General features: G+C 47.7%; 2 protein-coding genes and 1 long non-coding RNA gene across 7 annotated transcripts in view; 1 reads left to right on the top strand and 2 right to left on the bottom strand.

Moving 5' to 3' along the window:
• Positions 1 to 457, bottom strand: part of HSPA8 (heat shock protein family A (Hsp70) member 8) — a 5216-nt gene extending 4759 nt beyond the window's left edge. Inside the window, exon 1 of the mRNA XM_021375919.1 lies at positions 307 to 457. The gene's annotated coding sequence lies outside the window, so the exon portion shown is untranslated. The remainder of the gene's footprint in view (positions 1 to 306) is intronic.
• Positions 588 to 8590, top strand: LOC110387616. Its single transcript, XR_002432627.1, has 4 exons — positions 588 to 2519; positions 4837 to 4958; positions 6475 to 6515; positions 6937 to 8590. It is a non-coding gene; the product is annotated as an uncharacterized LOC110387616 (long non-coding RNA).
• CLMP (CXADR like membrane protein) overlaps positions 2777 to 11683 on the bottom strand; it is a 44408-nt gene continuing 35501 nt past the window's right edge. For all 5 annotated transcript variants that reach the window (XM_021375922.1, XM_021375921.1, XM_021375923.1 and 2 more), the window contains 6 exons: positions 10867 to 11024; positions 9984 to 10185; positions 9063 to 9230; positions 8597 to 8719; positions 6875 to 7016; positions 2777 to 5694 (listed from right to left, as the gene is read on the bottom strand). In XM_021375922.1, coding sequence (XP_021231597.1) covers positions 5400 to 5694; positions 6875 to 7016; positions 8597 to 8719; positions 9063 to 9230; positions 9984 to 10185; positions 10867 to 11024 — 1088 coding nt within the window. In that variant the 3' untranslated portion in view covers positions 2777 to 5399. The remainder of the gene's footprint in view (positions 5695 to 6874; positions 7017 to 8596; positions 8720 to 9062; positions 9231 to 9983; positions 10186 to 10866; positions 11025 to 11683) is intronic.

The following is an 11683-nucleotide window of genomic DNA, read 5'->3' as shown; positions in this document are numbered from 1 at the left end:
CGCCGCAGCTCTCTAGCCCCCTGCTGTTTTCTGAATTGAATCAGGAATGCAAAAAGCGGTGAAGCACAGAGCAGCCGCCACTAAGTGCAATGGGGAAAAGCGAGGAGCAAGGTGAGTGAAGGGGATTCTGCTGAATCGCTAGTCCCCAACAGCAGATGAAAGCAGCTACTAATACGGCAAAATAGGTCCCCCCTCTCAACACCCCCAAACCCCTCAACACCCCCAAAGCCTCTTCCTCCTCCTCTCCTCCCCCCCCGTCCAAGCGTCCCCTGCGCTGCCCCCTCCCCTCACAGCAGGCCCCAGTACCTGGGCGGCGCGGGCGGCAGCAAACGCGCACAAAGACTACAGCTGGTAAGGTGCTGCTGAATGAGAGCGGCTGGCTCCCGCCCCGGCGGCTTTATATATCCCTTCAGAACCTTCCAGAAGCGCCCGCCCCCTCTCTCGGCTCCAGCCAATCCGCTCGCTCCTTCCCCTGCCCTTCCAGCCAATGGCAGGCTACCGGAACGCGCACCGCCAGTGACGTAGCGGAAAGGGGCGTGGCCGCCGGCCGGCCGGTATTCTCGAACCTTCATGCACTTTCCCCTTCGCCCCCCCACAACCACTCGGCTCGCCCCCCGCCCGCAACGGAAGGGGGTGGAGCTTCCTGCGGGCGGGCGCCAATGAGAGCCTTCCATGGGCCGCATGCAGATGACGACACCGCGTAGCGTGGGCTGGGGGAGCGGGAGGGGGCAGAGAGGGCGCGCGGGGGAGCAAGTAGCAGCCAATGGCCGCAAAGTGCCGCGGGATGGCTTGCACATTTTGCGCGCGAGGGCAGGGGACCTTGGGGTGCGAACGTCCAATGGGATCGCAGGGCGCGCGGCTTGGTGCGGACGGAGGGGAAGGCAAAATGGCGGCGGCGGTGGGGGGGGGGGGTCGCGGCACCCCAGGACAGAAGGTGGGGTTTGGGGGAAAGCAGCCTCAGCGCTGCGGCAGCGCCGTGCCTGGGAGCGGCGTCACCGTTTCCCGGCTGTATTCTGGTGCAGCGCTGCACGGGTGAACGCAGTTAGCCCGCGGGCTGCAAATCCACAGAGCGCACCTGAGATCCTGCAGGAAAGGAGAGGCACCGTGCACCGTGCAGTCAGCGTGTGGCTGGGCTCGGATTTAGGAGCACGAGGGCGGGGAGACGGGAGGTGCAGCGGGAAAGGAGCGGGGCTGAGGCGCTGACCTCGGAACGGGAGCACTGCCCCGTGCGTGTGAAGATCAGGGGGCACGAACCGCGCTCCCAGCGCTGAGCAAGGCCGGCGTGCAGCAGCCGCTCCACCCAGTGCAGAGTACGGCTGAGATCCCTGCTCTGCCAGCTCCCACCCGGCGCTGGCTGCGAGCAGGGGCTGCCCGGGCAGTTCTGCGGTTTTCCTTTTTTTTCTAAAGCACGAGCAGAATTTCAGCGGGACCTAAGAATAGTCCTGCTGGCACTTGGAAATTAAACAGCGTTCCGATATGCAACTATGCTTTGCACAATGGGTGCACGGCGGGGGAAGGCAGCCCGGAGCAACAGTGAGTCAGTACAGGGAGGAGGGCTCTGGCCAATGACTCACTGCATTAGAAATTGAAGGCTGTTAACACACTTGGCTGAAATAGCCCATTTACCGTACAGTGGAAAAATTAAGGCCCAGCAGACTGGTCATGGAGGAGTATTTTGTTTTTGTTCTTTTTTCCCTCCTAAATGACGGATCCCAACATTACTTTCTGAAGCCAGTTTGGTGTGTTGCAGCTCAAGGGAAGTGGGCAGAGCGAAGACTGTCAGAAGCTTGCTTCCTATTCATGATAATGGCAGTTGTTACTTATGCATCTGCACACCCTGAAGTCAGAAAACGGTGCATTTCTAATGTGGCCCTTCCCTTTCCCCCTGAGCAGCAGTACAAACTGATCCCGGTTAAAAATAACCCCAGATTCCTGATACTGAACAAAAGAAGGCAATTGCACAACTCCTCTTGAAACTGTACCGCCTCATCAGGATTTGGGATGTCATCAACTCAGGAGTGAGCGGCAGTGTGGCCATTCCCCATCAGTCCGAGACAGACAGAAGGACACACCTATGAGACCACTGCTGTCATGACGGTTTAAATACTGCCTAATTATGTTGCAACTTTTACTCCCAGGTTTCTGTAGAGAAGATTGCTGATGCTGTGAGATCTCTTCTCAAAACACCCCTGGGGGAAAGAAGGCTGAAACCACCGCAAGAGAAATGAACCAGAGCCATATTCAGTTAGCCTGAGTTCCACCCACATCCCTGTGACTGGAGATTCCTGTTAGCTGGTTCCAAGTGCTTATCTGCAGACGAGATCTCAGCTCTTGGTTGTTCAAGGTTTCGTCGCCATCTCATGCGCAGGAGATGAGCTGAAAAGCACAGGGTGGTTCAGCAGCAAGCTGGCGTATGTGGGAGTGGGAGAGCTGTGAGATGCTTATCAGTGCTGTGTCTGCACTGGCAGTTTTTACCACGTTAGCCTGCAGCACCTGTGTCCTCAGCCGTAACATCTCAGGTAAAATAGTTGTGTGGAAGTCCAAATTCAATTCACCCCAGCACAGCCAAGATTTCACACAATTCATACCACGCTGCATAATCTAGACTGAAAAAATCTCCAGGAAAAAAAACTGCAGCTTCCCTGCAGTTTCTACCCAAATATACACATAGTCCTCGTTAGCTTAAAAATACTATTTTTACCTCTTTTTTTTTTTTTTCCCTTGAATTGAACTTGACAGCATGCAACATATCTTAGCACAGAAGATGGAGCATGGATACAGGTTTAGTTGAGCTGTAGCACTTCAGCTGCAGCGCATTTATTTACAAAACAACCAAAAAAAATTATGAAATCATTGATTCAAAGGAATCAATAATAAATATTTGCTTTCCTCTGAGTTGTTCAGACACAGTACAAGTACACCAATTATAGCAGGTAGAAGAGATGTAAGCTCAGTTTAGCTGCTTAGACAAAAGAAAGCTACATAACATTGTATGCATTTAATCACACTAGTAATAACTCGTATATGACAGTAAATGCTTTAAACACACTATTTTACACAATCAAGTTTGGCTTATGGTTCATTTGTTTCCCTTGTGCAACTCCTGATTTTCTGGAGCACAGAAAATGTCCCGTTGGAAATGAGATATCTTTTAAATGAACTCTTTCTCCAGGGAAGAGACTGCTGGGTGCAGGCTGGGGGAATTCTGGTTGCTGGCAGCAAGCAGCCCCCAGGCTGCAATGGAGCACAGCACCCTTTGTTAATTGCAGGCCTGGCCTGTGACTCAAAACTAACCTCCCCTATTAGGTACTTAGGCCGTAACCAGCTCTACTGTTTGGACTGTTATCCTCATTTTGTGGTAATGAGGTACTGGTTGCTCAGGGGTGTTTGGTTTGCTGAGAAATTCACTCCTTGTTTTCTCTGCATAGAATAGTTGTCCCGCAGATAATCTGCTGAGGTGACATCAAGCACAATCAGCAAACTTAAAAGCCACAAACTTCACAAGTCCTAGACCTGGAATGCGTTGGAAGCACTTAGGAGCAGTGCCTGTGCCTTCAGGGCCCACAAAAAGAGGAGTCATAGACAGTGAGCAGCTGCTACCTCCGACCAAATCCACCAGAACACAGCTGACCCAGGAGTGTGGCTCTGCTATGGTGCCTAGGCAAAATGACCCAGTATCCAGTACCGTGGGCCCTGGTGAAAGCAAAAGCTTATCAAACAGCTAATTCCCTTGTATCAGTGGCTCAAGGCCTCCCCACGCAACAAATGGTATGGTGGCCCTCTGAGGGTGGGTCATGCTGACTGCTTAACAGAGAGCAAATGGTATGTGTGATGGAGATGGTGATTTCGGTTAGGAAGAGAAGTTCTCAGATAATACAGGGCAAATCTGAAAACTATTTCTCATAGGGAAGTGGCCCAAACAAGGCCTCGTTTCAATCAGACCTTCTAAGATCTCAAATAAACAGAGTGACGGGTCTCAGAAAAGAATTTAGAACCTACAAGCTCAGTGTCTTCTGTGTAGCAGTGGTCAGAGTCAAGTCCTTCAGAGGAAAGTATAAACGACAGACAGTTCCGGGACCATCTGCCCCCACAGGAAGCCTGTCCCTATTTCCCATCATTTCTTATTGGCCTTCAAATTGAAGCGTAAGACTATATCCCTTGAAAATGTCTATTCTGACGAACAATCACAGAAAGTATTTTTGTGATTCCTGCATTTTTTCGAGAGTCCTGCTAAGGTTTAAGCCTCAAGAATAGCACATGGCCCACAGGTCAGTGTACAACGCTGCACACCGGTGTTTTGTTCCCTTAGCATTGTACTTGAAGTTTACCTATCCCTGGTGTATTTTCCTCATGACATGCTCTTTCGCTCCATCTTCAGTCTTACCTGGATGTGTGACGGTCAGTCCAGGAATACTGTTCGTTCAGTCTTGGGAAGAGCTCTCCAAGGCTTCTAACATGGCTCACCCCAAACTGATGAATTCACAATATGGCTGTAGCAAATACACCTTCCAAATCCTTCCTCCAGGCTTTTTGGTTGATTAGCGGCCTTCAGTTTTTGAGGCATGCCTTCATTTTGGCTTCAGCATCCAATTCTCATCTCTCTAAGGCTCATCTGACACAGATACAACTCTGGTGAAGTTACTTCAGCTTTTCAGTGCTGTCCATACAAGCAGAGTCAGGCTCCTGGCTGTATCTCTCTGGGTGCATCATTAATCTTATCCTGGCATTGAAGTATCTCTGCTTCCTTGGCACATAGGCTCCTTTCTCTTTAGTACAGAGGTTAATTCAGACGTGTGCCTTTGTGCTGCATCTCTTGACCTTTCCTTTCTGCTTTAGTTATAGCCTCCAGAAGTATTTCCCTAGAAGACTGAATGCAGAAGAAAGTCAAGTGTATGTCAGTTCCCTTTGAGGTTGACCACCAGGGAACCTCAGCAGACAGATCACCTCAAAATCTTCAGGTAAGACTATGCATTCTTCTAGAAACTTCTCCAAAAACAGTACAATAGACTTTCCCCCCTAAACCTCACTGGAATATTAGATGTCTTTCTGTCTCTGTTGATCCCTTCTAAAAAAATCCAGAGCTTTGGCTTCATTTCATTTGTACAGCGCTTAGCTGACACTGTTTTCAGCTGTAATTTTAAAATGCTCAGTGTTCCATTTTCTAAAAAGGTACTTTAAAAAGAAGGCTCCCTTTTCCCTTCCATTTTATCTTCCTTTTAACAAAAAATCCATCTCAGAACCTCAAGTGCTGGGAAAGAGTTGAGTGGGAGGGCTTCTTGTGGCGCGAATTGTCACAGGTGACTAAAATTAAGCTGACCAGGGAGGTAACTAGCTAATCTAACAATTCCTATGTGGCTGGTGGTATGTGGCGTGTTTCTGGATGGCAGGAGTCGGAGCAGTCACACGGTCTGGAACGCTCGGCTCTGGGCAGGCACCATGACCAGCGTGGCTCCCATTTTCATCAGGTTGGCGTAGTCGACTTTCTTTGGCTCCGTTTCCTTCCCTCCCATCTCCCTCTGGCTGTACTGAGGAGGAGTCAGATGGGGAGTAGCTTCCGTTGACAAAGTCCGTTGGCTGCGAGAGGCACTGTTGGCTGTCGACCTGGTTGAGGAGGAACCTGAGCGTGAGCTCCTGGAACCAGAGGACGAGGAACTGGGCTTGACAAGATGGGCTTTGGGTGCCTCTGCATCTTCTCTGCAATCAAACATAACATGAGAACAGAAACTATTACACATTTTGCTACACTGAATTGCTGCTGCAGTGGTTGCTCACTGAAGTCACCGAGGCAAATTTGCCCAGAAGTTTGAGCAAGGCACTGGGTTTTCTGAATTCTCTGCAACATGACTTTGTAGATTGAATTTGCTGTAGCTCTGCAGAGCTATCGGCCAAATGGATTTAGAATACATATGAGCACAACTGGCTCTTTGTGTGTGGATTTGAGGTCTGTGGAACAAATGCCCAGTGTCAGTGTGAACAGTTCAGACAGAACTGTCTGCTCTGTTATCTTTATTCATAATGACAAATTACCTACACAAGACTAGCAGAGACCCGTTCTACTGGTTTAAAAAATGTGAGTGGTGAAAGTAGTGCAGTAACTGAGCCCAGAGAGAGAGGAGAGGTGTGAAAAGATGATGGAAGAGGCTCAGATCAAAATAAAAAGGCATGCAAGGTTTGAAAGCAGGGAAAGAGAAATGGAAGAGGGCAAGAGAGATGGGAGGGAAGCAACGAGCAGAGACTGCCTTCTTGCTGGCCATACTGGCAACCTGATCACCAGCAGAGTCATCAGCTGCTGACTGGATTATAAAGATGCCTGCTTAACTGTACGTGGGTGTCATATGAGGGCAGGCAGAAGTAAGGTGGAACAAGGTGAGGGGGTTCTTTAGGGACAGGAGCAGCTAAATCTCATTCCTGGAACTTATCTTTTTTTTTTTTTTTTTTCCCATAACTTTGCTCCCTGATCTCAATTGGCTGAAGACCAAGAGGAGTGAGTGGCAGAGCTCACACACATGGGACGGGTGAGTTCAAAGAACATGCGTCAGCATTCTCGGGACGCCAGATCAGGGGTGAGGCTTCCCAGCTCTGTGCGCAGAGGCTCAGGGGGTTTCTCACTCCAAGCTAAGTTCAGCAGCACAGTTGCTTAGAAGACTCTGGAAAGACCGTGAGAACCTCAGAGCATTCCCAGCAGAAGTCTTGACAGTCATGAAACTTGTCAGTGACGTTTCAGGAAGACTGTAAAAGCTTTACAGAATGATCTTTTAAGAAACCAATACCTAGGTTACTTAAACCTGGAGTGAAAAGAGATGTTAATTTTGATCATGCTGGGTGTACATGAAACTGAAAGAAGGGAGGTGAGGGATTAAGGGAAAGGTGTTACCTGATTTCATTCGGGGCCTCCTCTTCCTCATATCTCTTCTTTTCTTTCCTCCTTATTGTCAGCCTCACTACCAGGAACAGGAGGCAGAGTCCTACCACGACACCACAAACTGCTCCAGCAATCATCCCAATATTTTGGGCATCTGTTGTCCGGAAAATAAACAGATTAACAGGTAAACTCTCAGTATGGGCCATATAGGCACATTCTATTTCACACCAGAAATTATACTACCATGTATAAATCAGAAGTTAAATTACTTATTTAAGCGTCTCCATGCAGTTGAACCAATTTATCCTAAATATTGTTTCTAAACATGAGACAATACTGAGAAAAGCGTTCAATTCTAGAAGGGTGGGATCACACAAGCTATGCTCTCAGCTGTGAGTCACAACTGAAATGGGGAGGAAAAATCCTTATGTAAGAGCCCAGAACCACAAAAAGCATAATAGAGGCAGACAGCACAACCCACGCTCAAGGAAAAGTACCAAACAATTTTCTAAAGGCAGGAGAGTGAACTACAGATATTTCCCCATGAAGTATGAATCCTGAAATGATCGCTGTCTACTCACAGAATGAATTATCAATTTTGGGGAAAAAAGGGACCCGAGGAGGACAAAGAGGATGGGAGAAAGGAAAACTGTGCTTTTCCAATACAAGGCATTTTTCATCCAAAATAGGGAAATTAATGAAACAACACTTCCCAATGTGTCTGAGCCCTTGGCTGAACCTGCATGAAACCTTTTGATAAGAGTGGTTAGGTTGGGTTTGGCTGTAAGTTGTTTCCTTAGGGCTGGTCCCTGTGGAGGCTTTAGCAAATCAAAATGAGGTTTTAAACCAATTCAGTTCAATTGACATGAAAGCTGCCAGGACACTTTTACTTCGGATGCCTGAGGGGAGCAGGTTTTCCTTGCTGCATGACCATAATGCAGCTACGTCAAGCCTGGCTGGGCAGATACATTCCAAAGCTATGGAATCTCCACAGAAGAGATCTCTGTCAGCAGTCATTTATTACAACAATTCCGGCTCCTGCTGATCTCCCCTGAGATCTGCACATAAAAACCTTCCAAACTGCATTGTTTGTTTGGATTTGCTGTCAATGACTGTGCTCGACTCCACCCTTTTCCTTGCACGCATATGCAAAGACATAATACTAAGATATGTACACACCTTTGATGTGATTAATCATGTAGATACGAATTTTATTCCCTACTGTTTGGGCCAAATTGATTACATCTGGATTAAAACCAAGCTGTACCCAAAGTCACTTTTTCACTCTGCACATTACTTCCTGTCAGTCAGCCTTTCTGCCTGGAGATAGCTTGCTGTCTCAAGCACAACAAATAGTTTGGAACTGCAATGATGGACTATCCATAGAGATTTTATACTGAGCAGTAATCTCATGCAGTCCTTCCAGCCTGAACTAACTAACAGCTGGATGCTCAGCAAACATCTCACCTGTTTGGTGTTTTTTTTTTCCCCCCTCTGGTAATATGTTGGTCATTCTCAAAATCAGAATTCCTAACAGACCAAAACATTTGAGCCCAAATAGCGTATTTACCACTCTGGGTTATACAGAGTACTGCTGAGCAAGTGAGAACTGTGCCATGTGACTAAAGTACAAAAGAGCAAAGGTGTGGTGCAGAGTTCACCGCTGAAGTGGGTCAGCTGAGGACCTGCATTGCTCATATAGAGGTGAGAATACCAGTTACGTGCAATACTCACGCTGCACTGTCACTCGAACAACACAGCTCTCTTGCCCAGCCTCATTGGTGGCCATGCATTGGTACAACCCTGTACTCATCTGAGTGAGGTTCTTCAGTAAGACTTGCCCAGGATTAGAAATGTCTAAAACGGGAAAAAAAACACTCGGATTAATCAAAAATACTGAGAGTGGGTGGATGGGACACAAAAACAAGCGTTGAACTTCCAGATCAAATCAGTTCAATCAGGTCAGCGCGAACTCAAGAAAAACCATTTGTCAATCTTCTGCAAAACACAAAAACTTGTGGACTTCCTTGCTCGGGGTGGAGCACAATGCAGCATTCTGCCGTAGCCAGAAGTTCTGGTAAAGCACTGCTCTCGCTCACTACCAGCACACGCTCCCCAGCTACAAGGAGGACGCACAACGTGCCTGTGGGCGGTTATCCGGCTTTCAGCACATGGAGACCTCTATGAGGAAATGACTTACTGACTCTCGACGTAGGCGGGAGATGTTCAGCTTTCTCATCTTCCTCATTCAGGCGCTGCCACCGGTAGGAGATGGGCGCAGTGCCAGAGGAAGAACGGCACTGCAGGGACAGGTCCTTCCCTTCTGACAGCTCTCCTTCTAGCCAGCACTTGGGCTTGGAGGGTTTCTCTGTCGAAAACAGAACACAGGTCGTGCAGATGATTTTTTTGGTGGAAAACCCTTTTCATTATTATTGACACTGGTGATGTTTGTTAGTGGACTTCAACTGCAACCTTGTGCAACTCTGTAGTCTAACAAGTAGAAGGAACACGTTCTGTTTTCTGTCAGTCTGCCTCATGGATACTTGTGCCAATGGAGCTGTATCAAAGCGTTCTTCTTCTAGGCACAATTTAGAGAATATCCTTTCCATGAAATCCATGCCCTCCCCCCCTGCTTCTCCATTTCTTCCTTCTCCCCACAGGATCTGGCAGGTCACAGCAGGACTTCCATGGGGTGATAGCATAGGTGCCAAATGCCAAGCAATAAACTGGAATCAGGGGAGAGAAATGCTAACCCCAGCGGCTTATCCATCACCTTCATTGACCTGGATCAGTTTGGGCTCCAGGGACGCAAACCCAGGGTTCTCAGCAGGAGCTCTGGACAGAGTGATGGCTGCTAGGATATCACTCTAGTTTGCATGATGAGATCATAGGACAGTTTAGAAAGAAGATGTTGCAAGTGGGTACGCTTACCACAAAATGGTTCTCTGGGCTCTTCCTGTGTTCTGTCCTTTGCCAAAAAAATGCAAAAGCAGATACAGACTTAATGAAACCAGACCAAGAGATATCTGTGTGTACTTACGTAAATTAAGCTCTCTACAGGAAATGTACCTATATATACACGTATATATTTGTCTTTGGAAGAGCAATAAACTGATCTTACCTACAACCTTCAGGGTGATGTGAGCCCATTCATACTGCCCAGCATTCTTCACCTTACATATGTACTTCCCTGCATCACTGGACTGCAGGGAGATGATCTGCAGGGATGCATCTCCAGCACGGAAGTTGGAGGTGAATGAAACACGGCCCTTCTGTTCTTCATTCAGGTCATCGTAAACGTGGCCTCCAGAGTAGGTGATCACCTGAGGAGCAGAGACAGCTGGTCCTAATTTTACTTTCATATGGAACAACAAAGCAAAGTCTTTCCAGAAGCTGCAGGCTAAGGTTCTGCATAGCTAAGTGCCTTACCCAGGGTCAACCAGGAAGCCCAGAGCAAGGTGGAAAATTAAACCTGGATTTCAAATCTGAGGCTGATACATGAACTGTATTTGCACTAAAGGTTCATGTTTGAGCATTTGTACCAGCATCAAAACAGGCGTCATCTTATGCCACAGGTAGCCTCTGATTTTGGCTGGTTTCAGCCAGCTGATTCAAGTTACTGCAGATCCGATTTTTTCAATACTAAACTACTGTACTTTTTTTCCCCCTAAGATTTCAAAGCCCATGCCTGTGAAATCAAACTTCTGAAAACCTGAAGGGCACTTCTGAGGTTTGTCGAGAGACGAGAGATTAAATAATAGCACTGATTTAGAGAAAGCACAGTTGCACCACTATCTCCTCAATATAGGATAAGTGAGTATCAATTATCTTTTACACATTTGAAACACATCAGCTACGTTTTTTAAGTGCTGCTCACTTCCTCAGCATAAATTACAAAGGAGTTCACAGACGTGTCTTTAAACCAGTGGCTGCTGTTGATGCCAACACAGCAATAGGGTTGTTGGGCTGTTTTCCCAGCAGATGCTCCTCGTGGATGAACCTACCGCTTTCTGCACCGATTCAGAAGTGTGCAGCAGCCACTCAATGTCCAGGCTGCCTTGCTCCAGGAGGCCCAGGCGGTGGTGACAAGGCAAGGTCACGTTTTCTTCGGCCACTCTTTTAAATTCTGTCTGAGCCTCAGCCAGCCAAACGGAACAGGAAGCTGAAAGACAAATGCTGGTGGTCAGAGGCTGAGAGTCAGGATCCATCTCTGCGCTCACGACTTAGATTTTACTGCTTTCTTCCTCATTTCCTTTGTGGCATCAAAGAAAACCCAACAGCTTGGCTTCCTGTGCAGATTGCAGCTGATTCAAGGGGACGTTCATATGTACACAAGGAGTTCATTTCACACCAATATTGAAGCACGAAGAACAGATGGCTTTGCACTCCGGAGCTGTCGATACCAAAGAAACATGGATTTTTTGCTCATCTATGCGTCTACATTCCCCTTGCGCTCAAAGTTTCAGCTTGCCTCCTTGTTTTTGCCCTCACTTTCTATCCCCTTCATTCAGAAGTGACATTTCAGTCTGAAAGACTCTCCAAGCCCATCGCTTTATCCCTACCTCAGCCTGATGAAGCTTAGAGTCTGTTCCCTAACACTGGGCTATGTTTCTGCATGCAGCTCAGCACTGGGAACGAGGTACCAGCCTGAGAACAAGGGGATTAAGCAGAACAGCGAAGCGTCTTTCAATGGCAACATCGAAATAACAACAAAAACCCCCAGAAATCATCAAAAATAGCCTGTCAGAAGAAAAAGAAATGGCCAAGGAGAACCACTAGAGGGAAGCCGAGTCCTTTACACGTTGCTAAGCGTAACAGCCG

This window comes from Numida meleagris, chromosome 23 (assembly GCF_002078875.1).
Source record: "Numida meleagris isolate 19003 breed g44 Domestic line chromosome 23, NumMel1.0, whole genome shotgun sequence".
In the NCBI taxonomy this organism is placed as follows: domain Eukaryota; kingdom Metazoa; phylum Chordata; class Aves; order Galliformes; family Numididae; genus Numida; species Numida meleagris.
The sequence above is the reverse complement of the archived record's forward strand: the minus strand, read 5'-3'. Positions and strand labels throughout refer to the sequence as shown.